This window comes from Lemur catta, chromosome 5, assembly GCF_020740605.2.
Source record: "Lemur catta isolate mLemCat1 chromosome 5, mLemCat1.pri, whole genome shotgun sequence".
Classification (NCBI taxonomy): Eukaryota; Metazoa; Chordata; class Mammalia; order Primates; family Lemuridae; genus Lemur; species Lemur catta.
Window position 1 is genome coordinate 29,356,335 of NC_059132.1, and position 24,398 is coordinate 29,380,732.

A 24,398-nucleotide genomic window follows, 5' to 3' on the forward strand; every position below is an offset into this window, starting at 1 on the left:
CCTTGTGCTTCTACCTTCACTGTACTCGCAGTCGGCCTAATAAACATTTATAGAGTTGGATTGAGTTTAGAGACAAGACACCGCTTTGAGAGCTGAGTTTTAGAAAGGTCTGAGAATTTGGTTCTTTTGTTCACCTCTTGATGCAATGTCTCCTGTTTCTGACCACAGTGAGCATGCCCCTTACCCTCCACACCCCTTGCCACCAACACACTCAAACGGGCTCTTAGCTCCTTCCTGCTAAAACACTTCATGCTTTCTGTTTTACCACAATACTGAGTTTAGAGGAGTTATGTTAGAATCAGAAATTAGACACAGTACTGGTGGGGGACAGATCCAACTTCAGGTGGCACACAGGAAACCCTCAATAAATGTTGGTGGAATGAATGAATGAATGAGTTAATGCCCCACCTTGGTGTTACAAGCAAGGCAGCTAATTGCCCAGTTACCAGAAATCAGATCATCAGAGAATCTCAGAGGCAGGATAGGTGAGTTTACGCTGAAGACCATTGAACTGGAGCTCTGGAAATCCCTCCTGCTTCAGGTTTATGGGCTACCCTTGAGAGTGTAAGACCTAGAAACCAGCTACCAGAGGTAGATCCTGAGGTGCTAAGGTGGAGAATTCAAATGTTGCTCCTCCAGCCCCTGAACTTGAATCTGAACCCTCGGCATGTCAAACACCAACCAACATAAGTATAGGGCTAAATAAGCAAAACAGCATTTAGCTTTCAGCCTATTACACCAATTACATTGATCTCTTCCAAGCTGCATTTCCCACTGCTGTTTACCAACTTGGGGGGGGGTGGAATCAATGGTGACAACTTTTTGGGTAGCAGCTGCTGAGGGCAGGAGCTGCAGGTAGAAGGAGCCAAGCCACCTTAGGATACGGAGATACATCCTCCCTGTCTCTCGAGCTAACTGTTCATTAGTCATTTCATAATGGGACCTTATGGGTTTTATTTTTCTTAGTTTATTTTATCTTATTATTGATTAATTGATTGATTGAGATAGAGTCTTACTCTGTTGCCCTTGGTAGAATACAGTGGCATCATCATAGCTCACCACAACCTCAAACTCCTGGGCTAAAGCAATCCTCCTGCCTCAGCCTCCCAAGTAGCTGGGACTACAAGCATGTTCCACCATGCTCAGCTAATTTTTTTCTATTTTTGGTAGAGACAGTGTCTTGCTTTTGCTCAGGCTGGTCTCAAACTTCTGACCTGAAGTGAACCTCCCACCTCGGCCTCCCAGAGTGCTAGGATTACAGGCATGAGCCACCATGCCAGGCCTATTTTTCTTCTTTTAGACGATGTACATTTAAATATATATGTGTGTGTGTGTGTGTGTGTGTGTGTGTGTGTGTGTGTGTGTGCATATATATTTTTTTTTTTTTTGAGACAGACTCTTGCTCTGTCACCTGGGCTACAATGCCATCGTGTCAGCCTAGCTCACAGCAACCTCAAACTCCTACACTCAAGCAATCCTCTTGCCTCAGCCTCCTGAATAGCTGGGACTACAAGTGTGGGCCACCATGTCCGGCTAATTTTTTACTATCTTTGGTAGAGATAAGGTCTCACTCTTGCTCAGGATGGTCTCGAACTCTTGGGCTCAAGCCATTCTCTGCCTCGACCTCCCAGGGTGTCAGGATTACAGCATGAGCCACTGCGCCCAGCCACATTTACATTTTTTACTGTCAACATGCTTGACTTATACAATAAGAAAAATCCAAAAATATATTTGAATATTAGTAATAAAATGCAAATGTAATAATGCCCATCTCTACTTAAAATTCTTCCAAGGCTCCACATTCCTATAAGGTGAAGTCCGAATTCCTCAGTCGGCTTGCAAGACCCTGTGTGCTTCCTCCTGCTCCCCTCCTTAGTCATCTACTTGCTGTGCTTTCCAACGTGCCACACTCGCACTTTGCCTCTAGGCCTTCACGTATGGACTTCCAGCTGCCCAAAATGATTTTCCTCTTTGGCTCAACCATATGTGACCTCACTTTAAATATCACTCTTCCTGGAGACTTCCTGATCACCACTCCCAAGTCCAGATGGGAAGCTGTCTTCTATGTTTCCCTAGCACCCTGCACTTAACCCTATCAGAGCTCTTATTTCAGTATAACTGAATAAATATATCTTTCTTGTTCTCAGTGGGTTTCCCAGTGCCTAGAATAGTGCCTGACACTTAGTGGATACTCAGTTAAATGTTGTTGGAAAAAATAAAAGTAAAAACAATCAGCCATTAGATTTGGAAGGGTTCTTAGAGACTATCAAGCCTAACTTCTTTCTACACGGGGCCCAGAGAAGCAGAGCCAGGTTCCCATCTCAGGTTCTTTCCTGAACTGCTGTGCAACCCTAGAAAATGCCTTTGCCATCTGGGTCTCATTCTCTCCAGCTATAAAATGAGGAAAGCCCATTCTGCTCCAGCTTTTTCTGACTTTGCCTCCTCCTCCTCCTCCTCCTCCTGGGTACTGGGTACCTCTGTGGGATGGTGCAGTAGAAGTATAACGTCTGGTTCATCCCCTCAACTTGCTGCCAGTCAAGTTAAGGAGATAAGACAGATACAGCAAGGAAGTGCTCAATTAAATGTTTCTGGTGATTTGGTCTTGCTAGGAGACGAGAAAGGGAGAGATCAGGGAAGCCTGGGGGCATTAAGGCCCCTGCAGGAGATAAGGCTTGAGCTGAGCAGGCAGAATTTGCCTAGGCAATGAGGTTGAGAAAGTGTCCCTGGCACAGAATTGGCTGGCCACACCACATGACGTAACTCACAAGTGCTCAATAGAGGCTTAAGCTGATGCTGACTCCAGTCTCAGCTCTGCCACTCACTAGCCCTTTGCCTTGGACACATTTCTCAACCTTTCCAAACCGGTGTCCTTGCCCTCACTATGAGAATCTGAATGTCTAGCTTGCAGGGGACATGGATTAAACGTATATGACAGTATCTAGAATGGCGCCTGCTGCCTAACAGACCATTTTAAGAAATGCCACTTTCTTTTCTTCCTTCCAGCCACATTAATGAACTTGACATGTCACTGGCAAGAACATCAGAAGTGCGGCTGGGGCTTGGGGACCAACGGCTCTTTCTGCCCAACCATTCATAGTCTGTCCACTCTGCTACGACATGCCCAATGCCTCATCATAACACACAATCACACACATTAGGCTTCGTGTAAAATCCAAGGGGGAAAGGAGGCTCTTTCCAACCCCCGATCAGATGGGGCCAGATTCAGAGCTGTCCATTACCATTGACAGCACAAAGATCCAACATCCAGGCCTGGCCTGAAGTCTCCTTCTACCATGGGACTTGTAAGACATGAGATTATGAGACCAAATGTCACTTTCTTTGGGGCTACAAGGAGAGGCTACAATTAAACTATAGAACAATCCTATAAAATACCTTGGAACATTTTATAAAGCTATTGATATTTCTGTAGACAAACAGAATGAGGCATGTGCTGTGGCAGGAATTAGGGAGGGGTGAGGGTGAAGGTGAGAGTGAGGAGGAAGGTTGTTTGTTTTAGTTCCCCCCTGCTGATGACAGATCAAGACTGATGAGGATTTAGGAGCAGCACCCCAAAAGAAAATCTGGCATGACCTCATTTATCCAGGAACCTCAGAGAAAGAGCAATAGCAGCCCCTCATGTGTGGAGATTATTCCTTGAAGGAGAGCATTTAACGTTGGACTTAAGCTGAGGCTATTAATCTTTTGAAGAACTACAGACCCTTTTGGGGATCCAACAGAGAGAGCTATGCCCTTCCTCCTTGGGCAACACAAACAGACCATGAATTCTACTTGCAGTGTCATAATATTCATGGACCCCAGGTTTACAATGCCTAACAAAATAAGAAATTTTTCTTAAGGGAAATATTTCTTTACTGCATTACCCAGTTTTCTGCCGTGGAGACCTACCCATACCATAATTGCTTCTCACGTTGTGAATGGAAACTAAACAGACTCTTTCAGTTCCCCTAGGATCAGCAGGGGAAGTTCAACGAACCCTCGGCTAGGAGTCAGAACACTTGGGTTCCAGAATCAGCCTTGCCCCTGCATTTTAAGTCACCCTGAGCCGGTCTCAATTCTTCCGGGACTTCAGTTTCTTCATCTGTTAAAAAAAAAAAAAAAAAAAGTTGGGGGAGGCAGTGGGGATGGGGTTTTGACTAGGACAGAAATTCCTAACCTGCATCCTGTAGAAGATGGTCATCATGCACAAAATAAGAGTTCCATGGCCAAAATAAACCAGGGAAATGTTGCATATTCTATTCCCTTCTTGGAGATGCACACAATTCATTAGCATATTCAGGTCTCTGAGAAGTCCTGCAATTTAAAAAACCTGCTGCATTTCATCTCGTCTAACATTTCCCTAATTGATTTGATCTGTGCCTTATTTTTTTAGTGGATTAACTACACTGCAATTCCATCAGAGAAACATTAACTTAGCACAGAGTTGAGAAGCCAGTAACATGTGATTCCTATTTAATGACATCTATTAAAGCTTTCCAAACAAACCAACACATGTCATAGAACATTGTAGAAGGCTGGTATTAAAAGAGAGTGCTATGCACCCTAGGACCAGCAGGAACACTATAGAATTCTTCCACCCATCCTTTCTTCACTGCTTGGGAATCAATTGTTCTTTTTTAGGCAGAATAGTTTGAATGCTCAGACATCAGCTTTCAGTCTTTCCTTTCATTTCTTCAATCTGTCTAGATTGGTGACTCTCCAACCTTAGTGTGCATAAGAATTTCTGTACTATTGGGGCTGATGGTGAAAGAGGGATTTCAACTTTATTTCTTATATATTACTTCTCTTATCTAAAAAAAATGCAGCAAACATGACAAAACATTAACAAGATTATGAAAACATTAGCTGGGCATGGTGGCGCATGCCTGTAGACCCAGCTACTAGGGAGGTTGAGGCAGGAGGATCGCCTGAGCCCAGGAGTGTGAGGTTGCTGTGAGCTATGATGATGTCACTGCGCTCTAGCCAGGGTGACAGGGTGAGGCTCTGTCTCAAAAAATAAATAAATAAATAAAAGATTATGAAAACAGCTGTTTATTACATCAGTCTTTGAACTTTATTTTAAACTCTTTTCAAAAAAAGGAATAACATTTAAATAATCTCAGTTCAGGGTTGAATATACTTCATGGGCCATTTAAGAGGACTTTCAGGGGTAATTATGACTCCCATGGTTTTTGCCTGATGCACAGACTTTACGTTTCACCCCCACGTAAGATGCAACCACACTCTAATAACATCCTCCAGAAAAGGTTTTGGAGAGCACTGGCCGAAAGCACCTGGGTCCCCCGAGAGTTGGCGTAATATCTCATGCTGCCATTTTGTCCCGGCTGTAGGACTATAGGGTCAACATCTTCCTGAGGCAGCAGTGGAACGACCCCCGGCTGGCCTATAACGAATACCCCGATGACTCTCTGGACCTCGACCCATCCATGTTAGATTCCATCTGGAAACCTGACCTGTTCTTCGCCAATGAGAAGGGGGCCCACTTCCACGAGATCACCACAGACAACAAGTTGCTGAGGATCTCCCGGAACGGGAACGTGCTCTACAGCATCAGGTGAGTTCCGTACAGGTTCGCCTGCTCCCGCCTCAAAAGGCACCTTGCCCCACTGCCTTCTGGGAGCAGACACTAACAAGGGGCCCAGACAGAGGTGAGGGGGTCCTGGCGACCCAAGGCCCTTGCAGAATAGGCAGACCTAGCTCTGCCTCTTACCCTCAGCAAGTAAGAATAAAATACCATGGGGACTCCTAGGAGCAAGTGGTCATTGTGAATACAGCCAAGGAAACCAGGGAAGGCATCCTGGAGGTGGTGCGGTTTAAGTTACCCAACATTTCCATCAAACAAGACAGGAAAGTGTATTCAAATACAATGACCAACAGCAGCAGCAAAGGCACAAAGCCTGGAAAATCACAGCAACTCCAAGGTAAATGGGCCTGCCAGGTGGGTGGTGCTGCTCACAGCGTACACCAGGGCTGCCCCATCCTTCTATAAACTCTTTCTATCCCCCATACCCTGCATCGAGTCTAGGAGGTTGGACGCCCACCCCAGCTGTGGGGTGTCCCTCAGATACTGGTTAGGGGCAAAGCCTTCAGAATCTCCTGCAACCCCTCCCCACCTGCTCCCTCATCTCCTCCCCAAAAGAGACATGGGGAGAATGACCAATGTCCAAGAGGTGAAGAAATGACCTTACACGTGTAATAATAACAGCTACCACTTACTGGGAATTTACTCATTATGCTGGGTACTTTTCACGTATTATATCTTATCCTCCTAACAACCCACGAAGTAGGTCTTATTATGCCCATTTTGCAGATTAGACAAGTGAGGATCTGAAAATGGAAGTAACTTGGCAAAGTCCCCACAGTTAGTAGCAGAGCCTAGATTCTAATCTGTATTAATGTAGATCTGACACCTTCTCAAAGCCCAGAACAGGGCATGGCATTCAAGAGGCTCTCAACTATTTGATGAATGAATGAATACGTTTTTATTTCAAAGAACTTAAAAGGGCATTAGTCCTAAATGAGTCCCCTCCAAGGAGTCCAAGCTTAGGGAGGAGGCTGTGCAGGTCCTAACCCTCAGGTGAGACTGAACTCAGAGTCTCTCCAGAGAGCAGCCGGGTGGGGGAGGGGGCTGAGGAACCTCACCACCACTGAGGGGCAGCGTTGGAGGAACCAGAGGCTCCCCTGGCCTTCCTCACCCTGGAGCCCATCCCACCCTGCACACATCCAGACCAGAAGAGTGAGGGGCTTAAGAAATGGCCATCCAGGCCCTGACCGGCTGGGGGAAGGGCAGGGTCACCCTGTTTGGATTTGCTGCTGCCAGGCCAGTTTCCTATCTCCAGGAAGCTAAGTCCCAGTGCAACATGACAAGAAGGACAAATCAGCAGAAAGTGATGTTTCCAAGGTCATTCAATGTAAGGAATTTAACCCAGTGTGACAGCTGCCCTACTTTGGAGCTTTTATTTTCAGAAATTCAACTGCATTCATTTTCCCCCTCCTTCTTCCACTCCCTTCTTTTCCCTCTTCTTCTTTTCCCTCTCCCTTCCCTTTCTCCCCTCTTACTTCTACCTTATGCTTAAAAGGGCCACATCCAGAGCTGTGGGTGTACGCTAGGGGGAGAAAGTCCCAAAGGGCCATGTGCAGCTGAGGTGCCAGCAGCTAAGTTCTACTAGAACGGTGGTCCCCAACCTTTTAGGCACCAGGGACCAGTTTCTTGGAAGACAATTTTTCCACAGACAGGGGCAGTGGGGGGCGGTTTCAGGATGATTAAGAGAATTACATTCATTATATAGTCAACCTCTCTGCTAATGATAATCTGTATTTGCAGCCACTCCCAGCGCTAGCATCACTGCCTCAGCTCCACCTCAGATCATCAGGCATTAGATTCTCATGAGAAGTGTGCAGCCTAGATCCCTGGCATGCACAGTTTACGGTGGGGTTTGCTCTTCTATGAGAATCTAATGCCTCCGCTTGTCTGGCAGGAGGCAGAGCTCAGGTGGTGATGCGAGCGATGGGGAGCGGCCGTAAATACAGATGAAGCTTCACTCACTTGCCCGCTGCCCACCTCCTGCTGTGCGGCCTGGTTCCTAACAGGCCACGGACCAGTACTGGTCTGTAGCACAGGGGTTGGGGACCACGGCACTAGAACACCACCAACTAGGTATCTCAGGGTGTTGGCTTTTCATGACAGCAGTGCTAGAAAGCCTGCCAGCAAACACATGAGCCAACCCCACTAGGACTCAGAATCCAAAGGCCAAGAGACGTGGCTTTGAATCCTGGCTGAGCCATCGGCTTGCTGTGTGACCTTAGGTGACTCTCACCCTATCCCTCTCTGCAGCCTGGTCTTCTCACCTGTCACAGGAGGGAGTTGGCTTGATCTCAGTCTCCTTTGGGCTCCGAGAGCCTTTCTTCTCTGTTCCCTCCAGGAGGTGCTCAGATGTTGGCTAAGCCTTTCAAGCTGCAGTCTCATCTCCCAGCCTGGGCTGCAGGCCTCAGATTCTGTTGAAGGGACTCCCTCTGGTTCCTAGTCTGTGGCCTCTGTAAGGATTGAACCACCAAAATAAACAGCTAGCCCAGAATCCCAGGTAGCCCGGCGCTTTCCAGCTGACCCCAGCAGGAGCCCACTGATATGAGTCAGCTGTGTTTGGACACCCAGAAGGCAGGGGGCCTCTTTGAAATCACTTTTGATGAGCCCAGTGTGCGAAGGGGGGAAGCCAAGAACCACGTGCAGCAGCTGCTGCAGGTGCGCCTGGGGATGCCTGAGGCCTGGTGCTGCTCAGCGTCAAGCTCGACCTCTGTCTCTGCCTTCGGGCTGTGCGGGAGAGTGGGGGAGTGGGCAGCCCCTGGCCTGCAGGCGTCGTGTTAAAGACAGGTCTCTCAAAGCCAGAGAGACTCCAGAGAAACCCAGAAGCTCCACTGACTCTGTGTGACTTTAGGCAAACTACTTTACCGAGTTCGGTATCAGGAACTTGGAAACATACACACATGTATTCAATACACACTAGTTTCCTGACCTCCTTTCCCTGTCCTAGACAACTGCTTTTCTGAGAGTCACTAGAAGGGAGGCACAGCCTCCCTGATCTCTGGATCCAGCATCATTCAACTCCCTTCTCTTCCCAGAATCACCCTGACACTGGCCTGCCCCATGGACTTGAAGAATTTCCCCATGGACGTCCAGACGTGTATCATGCAACTGGAAAGCTGTGAGTCCCTTGCATGAGTCCTCTGGAAAGAACCAGGCTCCCATTTACCCGCGAGACAGGCAGAAATTCCCACACAGCTGCTCCTAACTGTTGGACCCCAGGAGATTACTGTAATAACCCAAAATATAATACTAGATGAAGGGCTTTGCTTTTAGCAAATGGATTAGAAGTATAATGTCCCTTATATTGTCTGACTAAGGCTGAAGCTTAGAGCCAGAGGCATTCTCCAAAGAGACATGCTCCATGTGCCTCCACCAGGAATGGAGGAGAAATAGCTCAAATAAGTCACGGTCCTCGAACTCACAGGATGCTCCTCCAGCAGGGGAGAAAGAGGACTGACTGCACAAATTAACAAAGGGCAGGCAGTGGTCGGCGTGTTGTTAGAAGTCCAACACTCTGTGGCCTCATGGCAGACAGTGTGCTTTCTTCTGATGGGGAAGGAGAGAGGGTTTTGGAAAAGGCTTCGTGGAGGACCAAGGTTTGGACAGATGGGATAGCTGACTTCTTTGATTGCAAACACAGAAACCAAACTAACTTTAAAAAAGTACAGAACCGGGCGGAGCATCTAGGCGGCAGGAACTAACACACCACTTCCCTGGAGCCCGGCCTGTGGGGGGAATCAGCACCCACCGATTCTGAACCTCATGTTACTTCACTCAAGAGCCAAAGTCCTGGGGCAGAGAATCTGATTGGCCCAACTTGAGTCACCATTTCACACCTTGTCCCCACCCCCACAGTTAGTGCCACCAAGACAGCGCACAATAGAGTCGTTCCCCAGAGGACAATCTGTTGTAAGCAAAAAAGGAGGCTGGGAAGGGTGGTGTTCTGGTACAGATAGTAGAGGTCAGCTGCGTTGCACCATGGGGGTGCAGGTGGGGATGACAGGACAAGCTAAGGCAGGATGCGGAAGGGCTGCAGGGTAGACATAAATAATTAAATGAGTTTCAATGTCCTTTGTGAGAAAAAAAAGTGACAGTGTCTCATGAGTTCCACTGAGTGTCTGATGCCTCTCTCAGCCTCTAACCCTAACCAACCCTGACATGCTTCAAACAAGTGCTTCTGGGTGGTGACTGCTCCTTCTTCTGATCCCATCCCAGTTGGATACACCATGAATGACCTCATCTTCGAGTGGCAGGAGCAGGGAGCTGTGCAGGTGGCAGATGGACTAACCCTGCCTCAGTTTATCCTGAAGGAGGAGAAGGACTTGAGATACTGCACCAAGCATTACAACACAGGTAGGTGCAAGGGGCCACCCTCATCAGATCCCACCCCCCAACCAGGACCAGAGGTCATTTCAAACACTCATTCAATCATTGATGCCACAGATCTTGTGAAGTACCCATGATGGGCACAGCTCCGTATTTATTACCTAGTGGTGAAGAGAACAGGTTTTGAAACCAAAAATCAGTTCTGACATTTTCTTCTTATGAATCCTGGAGTGAGTAACTCAAGCTTAGACCATACCTAATTACAAGGGAAGCTGGTAAACACAGTCTTTGGTCCAGGTAGCAGAATGGATCCTACTCCTAAGGCAGAAGGGAAGAACTGACATTGGGAAGACACCTGGCAATCTCTGTCACAGAACAGCTGGCATTTCTGATAGGGCAAAAGTATAAAGAATGCTCACATTGGTGCTCAGCAAGAGGGAAGGTTAGTAGATAGTGGGAAAGGGTCCGCTAGCCTGTGAGCTACAAGAGGGCAGAGTAGCCACAGCTGTTTAGCTCAGCTGTCTATCTCCTATGCCTAGCATGGCCTTTGTTGGAAAACTGAATACATGAATGCACTGGGGCAGGACCAAGACTGGCTTTGCATGTCCCTCTCGGGCTGGGAACGAGCTCGTGCAAGCACCATGGAAGACAGGAACAAGCTCGTGCAAGCACCGTGGAAGACAGTCAGTCGGTTGGTACGCCAGCTGGAAGGCTGGGTAGGAAGCTGCTGTCTGGATCCAGCTGAGCAGAGGCAAGCAACAGGCTGGTAACAGGGCAAGCAGAGGAAGAGGGAGAGGAGAGGCATTGAGAGAAACGATTCTAAGCTCTGGTGCAAGGAGAAAGCCCAGGGAAAGGGCAGGCAGGCTGGGATCTGGCGTGTCTGGGACAGCTGTCCCTTTCTGGGTCACCTCAGAGAGGTCTCAGAGCTTCAAAGATGCTCTGTTCATTCCTGGACAGGCTGAGACTCACAGGGATGGTGGTATTCCCATTAGCTGCCATGAGAACAATGATTCCCCACGAATCAAACCATCACAACTGAATCTCACATACCTACCACAGCCTTTACTATTTATGCAGCATTTTCTTTTTTTTTTTCAGCTTCCTTGAAATATAATTGACAAATAAAAATTGTATATACTGAAGGTGGACAACTTGATGTTTTGCTATACATATACACAGTGAAATGATTACCACAATCAAGCTAATTATTATGATATGTCTATCATCTTACATACTTACCATATATGTATGTGTGTGTATGTCTGATGAGAACTCGTGTTCTCTGAGCAAATTTCAGGTATACAATATAGTATATTGACTGTGGTCACATGCGGTAACTTAGCTCTCCAGAACTTACTCATCTTGCATAACAGAAACTTTGTACCCTTTGACCAACATCTCCCTGTTTCCCCACCACCACCACCCCTGGCAACCACCATTCTATAATACTTTCTGCTCCTGTGAGTTTGACGATTGCAGATTTCACATATAAGTGAGATCATACAGTATTTTTCTGTGTCTGGCTTATTTCACCCAGTATAAAAATGTCCTCCAGTTTCATCCATGTTGTCATAAATGGCAGGATTTCCTTCTTTTTTAAGGATGAATAATGTTCCATTTTCTTTATCCATACATCCATTGAGAACCACCTTATGATCCAGGAATCCTACTTCTGGATATTTATAAAAAAAAAAAAAATGCAATCAGTATCCCAAAGAGACATCTGCACCCCCACTTGATTGCAATATTATTCACAATAGCCAAGACATGGAAACAACCTAAACGCACACAGCCTTGTCTCATTCGTTTCTCATTTGCTTTTCACTGTTTTCATTTAAGTGAGAGCTGAGCTCCGTGCTAGCCCTGTGGTTACAAGGAGAAAACACTGACAAGGCCCTGCCTACATGGAGCTTGCAATCCAGGGATCTCCAGGAAACCCCCTAGTTACTATGCTTCAGTGGACAGGAACTGAGACCCACACCGTGGGGTTGGGCCTGTCCCAGTTCCAGGGATACACGGACAGGGAGGAGACAGGCTGTGCAGTCCAGTGCAGAAGACAGAGAGCGCGACGTGCCCACTCACTCACTGCAGTACACACGCCTTAAAGGCTGTGACGATCATGTGAACAGGGCTGAGGGAACACAGGAAAAAAGAGAGGGACCTGCCCTGGGGAGACTTCACATATACACCGCCATGGGGGAGAAGGCATTTCTTAGGCCGGTTGTGGAAAGGAATAAGGGCATTCCAGGCAAAGGGATGAGCAAGGTCCAGAGCTCAGAAGTGTGAAAGTGCTGGGAATGGTCAAGGCAAGGGATGGAAGACGGGGAGTCATACTAAGCATGGAGACAGAAGGGGAAGGGCATAGAAAGACTGGTTAGAGCTCCACTGCCAAGGGCAGATGGAAGAGTTTGAACTTTACCCTGTAGGTGTGGGAACTTCCTTGTATGAAGAGGGAAGGAAGGAATGAAAGGTTTTACAAGAAGTAACAGGACCAAGTCAGGCTTGGGGACCATAACTGGCAGAAGGGTACAGGCTCCACTTAGTCATGCCCATTGTTAGCAACAAAGTAGTGATGATGATGATGATGATGACGATGGCAACTGACAATCCTGGGAATTTGTGATGTGTGAGGACTATGCTAAGGTCTTCATAAGCATCATCTCATTTTTTCCTCGCAGTAGCCATAGAGGTAGCCACACGAGGTAGGTATTATTATTATCCCTAGTTTACTGTATATGAAGAACCCGAGATAGAGAATGATTTAAACACTCGCCTAAACACAACTAGCGTGAGGCTGAACCAGGACTCCAGCAGAGGCTGCTCTGACCCTAAAGCCCTTGCTCCTATCCACCAGGCTACATGCCCTCTCACTATCATTTCTTGCAGGTAAATTCACCTGCATTGAGGCCCGGTTCCACCTGGAGCGGCAGATGGGCTACTACCTGATCCAGATGTATATTCCCAGCCTGCTCATTGTCATCCTCTCATGGATCTCGTTCTGGATCAACATGGATGCTGCACCAGCCCGTGTGGGCCTGGGCATCACCACTGTGCTCACCATGACCACCCAGAGCTCTGGCTCACGAGCATCTCTGCCCAAGGTAAGTCCCACTGCCCAAGAGCACAGAACACCTGCACAGATAAGGTGAGAGCTCACTTCCTTCCCCTGCCTGAGACATGAGGACCATAAGGAACTAGTCACCATTTATTTATCTACTACACTCTGTAGGACCCAGCATTCAATCCATCAAACCTTCTGCTAGACTCAGCGTTGCTCCATTCTCTACCAGCACTAGACACACATTCTCTCCATCACTGTCAACACTGAAATTGCATTCTCCATTCACTTTTAGAGCGAAGTACAACACTCTGCTCCTTTCATCATTAGTAGTAAATACTTCATGTCAGGGATCTCCAAGACTACCCCCACACTGAGCGATCTGACAGAAGGACTCATAGGATTCAGCATTTAGTTGCACTAACAGCTAAGATTTATTGCAGCAACATATTCAAGGTATATAGCTAGATCATAAGGGGAAAAGAACACAGGCCGGGCACAGCGGCTCACACCTATAATCCTAGCATTTTGGGAGACCAAGGTGGGAGGATCACTTGAGGCCAGGAGTTTGAGACCAGCCTGAGCAAAATAGCAAGACTCTGTCCCTACAAATAACAGAAAATTTAGCCAGGCGTGGTGGCATGTGCCTGTAGTCCCAGCTACTTGGGAGGCTGAGGCAGGAGGAACACTTCAGCCCAGAAGTTTGAGGCTGCAGTGAGTTATGATGCCACTGTACTCTAGCCTGGGCAATACAGTGAGATCCTGTCTCAAAAAAAAAACAAGAAAGAAAGAAAGAAAAAGAAAAGAACATAGGCAGAGACTGGGGGATCTGGTGGACAGGCTTCATTGGTCTCTCCCATGAGTGGTCACACAGAGCACACATTTACTCCAGCGATAAAAATGCAGAGACACATGTGTGATGTTTCTGCCCAAAGAGACAGAAAGAGAAAGACTGTTTTGACACTCATTGGAGACTCAGCACCGATGTTCTAACTGGAGGCTGGTCACATAGACACCCTTTGCCTAGAATGTGCCAAAATTCCAGATTCCCACAAGGAAAGCAGATGTTCAGAAGATTGTACAAGCAGTCTAGGCACAGCGAGCCACCCCTGTCAGTTAGAGAAAGTAGGAGCACTCTCAAAATCCAAGTTCCCAAATGCCAGCCAAGGGCCAACCTTGCAAGCAAGCCCTTCTCAACATAGCAGCCTCAGGCCTGTTAACACCTTTGGACATACCTTGATATGATTCTTACATTTCTAGTGTTAAACACCACATTAACTCATAAACCACATTCTGCTTCATTCACTATTAACACTAAACACAGCATTTTGCTCCACGGACCACTGATGTCAGATTAACATTCTGCTCCATTCACCCTCATGCTAGACACAACATTCTGTTCTATTCATTTCTAACACCAGACACAACATTCCACTTCATTCATTACTAACACCAGACACTATTTCTCCACCAGGCACCCTTAAAATCAATGCAACATTCTGCTCCCTTCACTGTTAACACCAGACCTCACATTCGGCTTAATTCACATCTAACACTAGACACAGTGTTCTGTTTTATTTACTATTAGTGCCAGACACCACACTCTTTCATTCACCCCGAGTTGAGGTGCAACATTCTGTTCCCTTCACTGTTATTGCTTGATGCGTCATTCTAGTTTACTCTTTTAATGCTAAGCACTGCATTCAACTACATTTACTATTACCGTCTGAATCACATTCTGCTTTATTCCCTCAACAGTAGACACAACAATCTGCTCTACTATTAATGCCAGACACTATACTCTGCTTCCTTAAGCCGTAGGATAAACACAACGTTCTGCAACATTTCCAATTACTGCAGCACTTAACATTCTGTTTTGATACAGAAAAGTTGAAAGAATATACAATAAACACCCAAATATTCTCCATCTAGATTCACCAATTATCATTTTGCCACATTTACTTTCTCTTGGTAGATAGATAGATAAATAGGCACTACGTAGATGGAATTTTTGCTGAATCATTTGAAGGCTACACAGACATTGCAATTCACCTCAAAATAAGGAAGAAGGATCACAATGACATGGTTATGTCTTTGAAAATAAACATTAATTCAATAATTACTATTGAATGAGAAATAATTCAGTATCACCTAATATAGAAGCTTTATTTGAATTTTCTCAGTTGTCAAAAAGTCATCAGTAAATATGATGAGAGACCCAATTAAGGATCCTATTCATGTTGCATATGGTTGCTCTATTTCATCTCTTTTACTCTAGAACAGTCTCCCCACTGTTTTTTTTTTCCATGACATTGATTGTTCCATTAACTTTTAATGTGAGACACAACAGTCTGTTCCATTTGCCATCGACGGTAGACACCACACTCTCTATTCACCCTTGCAACAAAACTCAACAATATGCTCTCTGCACCATTAACACTAGGCTTTGAATTCTGCTACATTCATTATAAATGCTTGAAACCAAATTCTCTGATTGCTATTAACACCTGACAACACATTTGCTGTGTTCAGTTGTAACAGCAGACATTAGACTCGGCTTTCTTTTTTTCATGTTAGACTCAACATTCTGCTCCACTCATGGTTAACACTAGACTCAATATTTGGTTCCATTTGTTATTAACATTCAACTCCACATTCTCTTCCATTCACATTTTTTATTCATTCATTTTTTTTAAAGCATAAAATTCAGTGGCTTTTAGTATATTGACAATGCTGTGCAACCCTCTCTGTATAACTGTCTACAGATATTATCTAATTCCAGAACATTTTCAACACCCGCAAAAGAAACCCCATACTCTTCAACAGTCACACCTCATTCCCTGCTCCCACCAGCCTCTGGCAACCATAAATAGATACTTTCTATCTCAATGAATTTGCCTATTCTGGACATCTCATATAGACAGAATAATACAATATGTGGCATTATATGATTGGCTTCTTTCACGTAGCATGATGTTTTCAGGGTTCATCCATGTTGTAGAATGCATCTGTGTTTCATTCCTTTTTATGGCTGAATACTATTCCATTCTATAGATGTATCTCATTTTGGTTATTCATTCAGCAGCTGGACATTTTGGTTATTTCCGCATTGGGCTATTATAAATAATGCTGCTATGAGTATCTGTGTACAAGTTTTTGTGCAGACATATGTCTTCAATTCTCAAAGGTATATACATAAAAGTGAAATTGTTGTGTCATATGTTAACTATATACTTAACTTTTTGAGGAACTGCCAAACTATTTTCCTAAGTAGCTATGTCATATTATCATCACGCCAGGGTTCCAATGTCTCCACATCCTCACAAACACTTATTGTCTTTTTTTATTATTATAGCCATCTTGGTATGTGTGAAGTGGTATCTCGTTGTTGTTTTGCTTCGCATTTTCCTACTGAAATAATGTTGAGCATCTTTTTATTTTCATGAAATAATGAATAATGTTGAGCATCTTTTCACGTGTTTATTGGTCATTTCTATATCTTTTGTGAAATTTCTATTCAAATCTTTTGGCCATTTTTTATTTCTCTTGTTATCATTGAGCTGTAATTGTTCTTCATGTATTCTGAATTTTAGACCTTTATCAGATATGTGGTTCGCAAATATATTCTCCCATTCTATGTGCTATGGTTTGGATATTTGTCTCCTCTGAGCCTCGTATTGAAATTTGATCACCATTGTTGGAGGTAGGGCCTAATGGGAGGTGATTGGGTCATAGGGGCAGATCCCTCATGAATTGATTAATGCCCTTCCTTGGGAATGTGTTCTCACCTTATTAGTTCCCAAAGAGCTGGTTGTTAAAAAGACCCTAGGGCTGGGCATGGTTGCTCATGCCCATAATCCTAGCACTTTGGAAGGCTGAAATAAAAGCACTGCTTGAGGCCAGGAGTTTGAGACCAGCATGAGCAATATAGCAAGACCCCATCTCCACAAAATAATAGAAAAATTAGTTGGGTGTGGTGGTGCACACCTGTAGTCCCAGGTACTCAGGAGTCTGAGACAAGAGGATCACTTGAGCCCAGGAGTTTGAGGTGGCAGTGAGCTATGATCACACCACTGCACTCCAACCTGGAGAACAGAGCAAGACCCTATCTCAAAAACAAACAAATAGAAACAGACCCTAGCACCTCCCCTGCCTTGATTCCTCTCTTGCCATGTGATCTCTGCACAAGCCACTCCCCTTCACTTTCCACCATGAGTGGAGGCAGCCTGAGGCCCTCACCAAATGCTCAAACTTAAACTTTTTCAGACTTTAAAATCAAGATACAAATAAACCTTTTTTACTTTATAAATTACTCAGTCTTAGGTATTCATCTAAAGTAACATAAAATGGACTAAGACATTGTGGGTTGTCTTTTCACTTGATTGATAGCATCATTTATGCACAGTTTTTAATTTTAATGAAGTCTAATTTGTCTGTTTTTTCTTTTGTTGCTTGTGCTTTTGGTGTCATTTTTTAGAGACTACTGCCTAATCCAAGGTCATGAATATTTAAACCTATGTTTTCTTCCAAGAGTTTCAATGTTTAGCTCTTACATTTTAGGTCTTTGCTCCATTTTGATTTATTTTTGTATATGGTGTGAGAGAGGGCATCCGACTTCATTCTTTCACACGTGAATATCAGTTGTCCCAGCACTGTGTGTTGAGAAGAGTATTCTTTCCCCCACTGAATTGACACTCTTGTCAAAAAATCAATTGACCACAAGTGTGTAGGTTTATTTCTGAACTCTCGATTCTATTCCATAATCTATACATCTGTCCTTATGCCAATACCACACTGTTTTGGTTACTGTAGCTTTGTAGTAAGTTTTAAGTGAAGAGTGAGTTCTCCTACTTTGTTCTTCTTTTTCAAGATTGTTTTGGCTATTCTCAGTCCCTCATGTGTACATATGAACATGAATAGCTGGAGTTTTAATAACAAATGTACTGAATCTGTAGATGGATTGGGGAAGTACTGCCATCTTAACAATATTATTAATACATCTTCCAATCCATCAACACAGGATGTCTTCCCATTTATTTAGGTAATCTTTAATTCCTTTCAACAAAGTTTCCTAGTTTACAGTGTACAAATCTTACACTTACCTTGTTAAATTTATTTCTAGGTATTGTATTCTTTTTGATGTTATTGTAAATGGAATTGTTTTTAAATTTCATTTTTAGATTATCCATTCCAGTATATAGAAATACAGCTGATATTTGTATGTTCATCTGTATCCTATAACATTGGTGAACTCACTTATTAAAACTCTAATAGTTTTTTATAGATTTCTTAGAATTTTCTTTGCATAAGACCATGTGATCTAAAAATAAATACTTCTTCCTTTTTGACCTAAATGCCATTTCTTTTTCTAACCTGATTTTCCTGGCTAGACCTTCCAGTACAATGAAGAACAGAAGTGATATGAACAGATATTCTTGTCTTGTTCCTGATCTTCAGGGGAAAACTCTCAGGTTTTTCACTATTAAATATGTCAGTTGTGGGTTTTTCATAGGTGCCCTTTATCAGATTGAGGAAGTTCTCCTCTATTCCTAGTTTGTTCAGTGTTTTTATTATGAAAGGTGTTGAATTTTGTCAAATGCTATTTCTGCATCTATTTAGAAGATCATGTGACATTGTCCTTTATTTTATTCACATGGTAATTGATTCTTATACAATCAACTAACATTGCATTCCTGGGATAAACCCCACTTGTTCATGGTGTACAATACTTTTTATATGTTGCTGGATTTTGTTTGGTGGTATTTTCTTGAGGATTTGTTTTCTAAATTCATAAGAGATATTGGTACATCGTTTTCTTCATTGTGATGTCTTTGTCTGGTTTTGGTATTAGGGTAAATTAGGGTAATACTGGCTTCTTAGAATGAGTGGGGAAATGTTCACTTCCACTTTTCTGAGAGAGAAGGATTGGTGTTAATTCTTCTTTAAATGTTTAACAGAACTCACTAATGAAGCTGTCCGGCCCTGGACTTTTCTTTGTTGGAAGCTTTTCGATTACTAACTCAATATCCTTACACATAGGTGTATTCAAAGTTTCTATTTCCTCTTGAGTCAGTGTCTTTCTGGGAATTTGTCCACTTCATTTAGATTTTCTAATTTGTTGGCATATAGTTGTTCATAGTATTCCCTTATAATCCTTTTTTATTTCTGTAAGGTCAATAGTAATGCTCCCTCTTTCACTCTTTATTTTAGTAATTTTAATCTTCCCTCATTTTTTCTTGGTCAGTCTGGCTAAAAGTTTTTCAATTTTGCTTACCTTTTCAAAGAATCAGTTTTTGTTTTTCTACTCTCTATTTCATGTATTTCCATTCTAACCTTTACTATTTTCTTCTGCTTGCTTAGTTTATTCTTCTTCTAGTTTCTTAAAGTGGAAAGTTAGGTTACTGATTTGGGATCTTTCCTTTTTAAAAAAAATAGGTGTTTACAGGTATACACTTCCCTCTAAGGACTTTTTTGGCTGTATCTGATAAGTTTTGGTATGTTGTGTTTTGTTTTTATTCATCTTAAAGTATTTTCTAATCTATCTTTTATTTCTTCTTTGATCCATTATCTAGGAGTGAATTTTTAATTTCTTCATTTTGTTAATTTTCCAACTTACCTTCTATTGTTGATTTTTAATATTATTTCATTGAGATCAGAAAGCATATTTTGTATGATTTTGATTATTTTAAGTTTATTGAGACTTGTCTCATTTATAGTGTATGACCTATCCTGGAGAATGCTCCATGTGCACTTGAGAAGAATAGATATGCTTCAGTTGTTGGGTGGAGTGTTCTATAGATGCCTGTAATCCCAGCACTTTGGGAGGCTCAGGTGGGAGGGTTGCTTGAGGCCAGAAGTTCAGGACCAGCCTAAACAACATAGAAAGACCTTGTCGCTACAAAAAAACTTTTAAATTAGCAGGGCTTGGTTGTGCGGACCTATAACCCCAGATACCCAGGAGGCTGAGGCAAGAGGATCACTTGAGCCCAGGAGTTTGAGGTTGCAGTGAGCTATAATGATGCCCCCGTATTCTAGCTGGAGCAAGAGAGAGACCCTGTCTCAAAAAAAAAAAAAAAAAAGAAAGAAAGAAGGAAGAAAGAAAGAAAGAAAGAAAGAAAGAAAGAAAGAAAGAAAGAAAGAAAGAAAGAAAGAAAGAAAGAGAAAGAAAGAAAGAAAGAAAGAAAGAAAGAAAGAAAGAAAGAAAGAAAGAAAGAAAGAAAGAAAGAAAGAAAGAAAGAAAGAAAGAAAGAAAGTAAAAAGTCTTTTAAGTCCAATATCTGGGCTTCCTCAGGGGGCAGGTTCTTTTGATTAGTTTTTTCCTATGTGTGGGCCGTTATTTCCTATTTCTTTGAATGACTTATAATTTTTTGTTGAAAATTGGACATTTTGTATAATGTGGCAATTTTGGAAATCAGATTCTTCCCCTTCCTCAAGATTTGTTGTTATTGTTTGTTCAGTGACTTTTCTGAACTAATTATGTAAAGTATATGTTCTTTGTTGTGTGGGACCACTGAAATCTCTGCTCAGTTAGCTTCTTAGCTAAAAATTAGAGATTTCCTTAAATGCCTGGAAGTTATAAATCCCCAGTCTTTACCAAGAGGCTCCCTGTGTGATAGGACACACCTTCAACAATCAGCCTGGTAGTTTACTACTGGGCCTTGGGCTTCACTTCCTGCTTGCTCAGAGCATCAAGGTTAGCCAAAGGTAAGAGTTTTAGGACCTTCTCAAGTCTTCCCTGGGCATGCACACAGCCCTAAGCCTACACACTGATTCCCAAGAATATGTCAAAGCTTTCCAAAAGGCCCATGGACATCTCATTACCTAGTTTTTCCTATTGTTTTGCCCCAACTGCCTCAGGCAGCAATTGCCATTGATTGTTTTTGACAAATGCCCCCAGAAAACAGGCTGTCACACTGACTGGGGCCAGCTCCAAATCAAGTCAAATAAAGACAGTCTTGTGAATGAGGTCTTTGAGTAAACCAAGAGATAGGTTAAGTGATGATAATTCTCTGGGAATGGAGCTTTGAAGAAGCTCAACTCCATTCTGCCCCATCCAGTGGCTGCCAGACAGCCGGTTTTCACTGTGCTTGCAGGCTATAGGTTTTCAAGGTTACCACGGAGACGGGAAGGTTAGGATAGGAATAGGGCAAGTTAAAAAACCACAAAGGCCCAAGGGAAATGAAAAGATATATCTACCCAGAAACTTGCACATAGATGTTCACAGCAGTATTTATAACAGTCAAAAAATAGAAAAACTCAAATATTCATCAATTGATGAACAAATGAACAAAATGTTTTATAGACATAAATGGAGTATTATTCAGCCATGAAAAGGAATGAAATACTGATACACGCTACAATATGGATGAACCTTGAAAACATTACACTAAGTGAAAGAAGTCAATCACATAAGGCCACATATTATATGATTCCATTCATATGAAATGTAGATTAGTGTTAGCTTATGGCTACAGGAATAAAGAAGTGACAGCTAAAAGGTACCAGATTTCTTTTTGAAGAAAATGTTCTAAAATTGGCTGTGATGATGATTGCACATAGTTGTGAATATTCTAAAAACTATATACTTTAAATGTGTAAATTGCATGGTATGTGAATTAGAGTTCGATAAAACTGTTTTAAACAATGCTTGCTGTTCTGAGATTCAGCTGCTTTTCTTAAATAAATGCTCAGATTGCTATAGGCCTTTGGTAATTAGCAGAGTTCTGAAAAAGTTGACTGACAATTTTTGCCAGTGTTCTTGTGGATTTTATGAAGGAGAGAATTTTCACAGGTCCTTATGCTGTCAGTTTTGCCGATATCCACCATTCACTTTTATGGCCTGGTGTAACACTCTATTCCTATTATCCTTAAACTCAACACAGCATTCTAGTGCCCTAAATGATAACACTAAATACACCACCCTCCTCTCTTTAGTACTCTTGTGGGTACCGTATTCTATTTTCCCCAATACTCTATCCAGTCTGTTTGATGTGTTTCTCTTCCGTTTTCCTCTGCATCCTCCACCCTAATATCCCAGCTGAGGAGCAGACAGCAGTGGGTGATGGGGGAAGTTACTGAAGAGCAGAAAACATTCTACTGTGCTCAACATTTTACTTCCTCTGCTCTCACCTCCCTGTGTTTTCCCCTCACCCCCACCCCAGGTGTCCTACGTGAAAGCCATTGACATTTGGATGGCAGTTTGCCTGCTCTTCGTGTTCTCGGCCCTGCTAGAATATGCCGCTGTCAACTTTGTGTCTCGACAACACAAAGAGCTGCTCCGATTCAGGAGGAAGCGGAGACACCACAAGGTAGGCCTTTGGGTCACTGCCGAGGGAGAGACAGCTGGTGGTAAACGGAAGCGTTCTAAGCAGTCTTGTCTTGTGACACTTGTTTCACTGGACCATCCTTCACAGTGGGTAAGCCAGCCAAGAAATAGATTAAAGTTCTAGAAGTCTTAGCTTTCCCTCCCATAAATACTGCCCTAGTTAGGTCTATAGGCAGTCATGCTTCCAGCCATAACAGTAACCCCACCAAAGCTACCACATTACACCTAAAGGCAGAACTAATGGAGTAAATACTGACGGGGTCAAGATAATAACTAGCCATGAACCCAAAAGATGGCAGGCTGGGAGATGTCAATTGGTTTTCTCTGCAGTGCTGCATTATTTCAGTGGGCTTGGTTTCAGAAGGGAATGCACCACAAAAGGTGAGATCTTAAAATAGAATGTCCAGGTTCCAGGCCTTTGCTTTCTGCCTCCAGCAAAGAGGCAACAAGCAAGACCCTCCCCCAAGCTGGTTTCTCTCATTTTACGAGGGATTGAATAAAGGAATCTTTGGCAGAGCATCTCTGAAAAGTCACCAACCTCTGTTAACTGCCACTGGGGAGTGTGCAGCCTGTTGGAGCCAACTGCCCCATGCTCTGCTCCCTCACTACTTCCCCGTAAGACCCTCTCCCGGGGACCAGAGAGCCTGCTTTCCTCTCCAGCTTCATTGCCACACGACTTTCCCCTTTGCTGTCTGAGCAACGGCTTTTCTCTTCGTTCCTCAAACATACTCACAGGACTTTAGATATCTTGTTCTCTTTCCCTGGATTGCTCCGCCAGTGCACTTTGCTCAGTATTCACCCACTCATTTTTCAGTTCTCAGCTGGAGCATCTTTCCCTGAAATACCCTAGCGAAAGTCTGGCCTCCTTATTAAGGTTTTTATACAAGGCTGTCAAGTATGGTTGTGCAGGTTGTATCCCACAAGGGCCTCAGCCAAGGAGGCACTCTTCTCTAAGTCATGTCTTGGCCTGGGACTCTGTCAGCCCAGAGGATGGAATTCCAATTCATATGCCCAGAGAAGGAGGTGCCTTTTTCTGATTTGCACAAAGGTGCCGTGTGTGCCAGCAAAGGCAATATACTAATTGAACTCAATTTCTAATCGTCTACAAATGTATCTTGATTTATAATTATACATTCAATGATGGGATTGCTTAATGCTCATCTCTTCCACTGAATTATAAGCTCCATAAGGACAGAGACTGTGTCTATTTTGGCTCACTACTATATCCCTAGTGTCTAACACAATGCCTGACATACAGCGAACATGCAATAAACATTCGTTAAACAAATGAACAAAGGGGTAAACAAACTAATGAATAAAGAGGAAGCCTTCCAGAGAACCTGCCCTGAAGTCGTTCCAGTGACAGATTAGGGCCACCAAAATCCACATACTATGACCTGTTAAGTCACACCACACACGTGCAACATCCCAGGTCCTGCAGGTTTTAGACTGACCTATTTGAAATAGCTATCTAGTAAGCAGTAAAGCTCAATAAAATAAAATAAAATAAATCAAATAGCTGTCTACCCAGCTCCAGTGTGCTGTGACAAAGATCCCGCCTCTTTAGCTTTCTTTGGTGTATGACTTCAAGCTAGCCTCTTCCTGGAACCAGTCTCCCCGTCTGTAAAATGAACTAAATGTGCATGATGCGGGACTGTGGTAAGGATTAAATCAGGGATGCCAAAGTAGCTTTAAAGTTTCTTCCTGCCATACGAGTGCCAAGGATTAAAATGATTACATATACACAGATTTCCATCAGTATGTTTCTTAAACATCAGCAATCTGATTCAATTAACTTCTGGCAGTTGACCATAGAGAGGAAGCCGACACTCGAAGATAGATGTCCATAGGAGTTAAGATATCACCATTCTTCTAAATCTGCCTTGGAAGAGGAAACTGTCTTGGGTGAAGCGAGCCTAATAGGACTGCTTAAAATACCTCTAGTTTTAGTTACCCCACGCTGTCCATGGAATACATAGCCTCTGACTCTTTAAAAAAAAAAAAAATTAAGAATATGACCAAACTCAACTATCTCGGAGATTTATTTTTTATTTTTCCTTTCCTCACCCCCACCATAGACGACTTTTTGC

The 24,398-nt window shown here is 43.4% G+C and overlaps 1 protein-coding gene across 2 annotated transcripts in view; it reads left to right on the forward strand.

The window, feature by feature from the left end:
- The window catches only part of GLRA1 (glycine receptor alpha 1), a 79,216-nt gene that overhangs the window by 50,699 nt on the left and 4,119 nt on the right, over window positions 1-24,398 (forward strand). For both annotated transcript variants that reach the window (XM_045551321.1, XM_045551322.1), the window contains exons 4-8: window positions 5,349-5,572; window positions 8,635-8,717; window positions 9,815-9,952; window positions 12,812-13,026; window positions 22,145-22,291. In XM_045551321.1, the coding sequence (XP_045407277.1) occupies window positions 5,349-5,572; window positions 8,635-8,717; window positions 9,815-9,952; window positions 12,812-13,026; window positions 22,145-22,291 (807 nt within the window). The remainder of the gene's footprint in view (window positions 1-5,348; window positions 5,573-8,634; window positions 8,718-9,814; window positions 9,953-12,811; window positions 13,027-22,144; window positions 22,292-24,398) is intronic.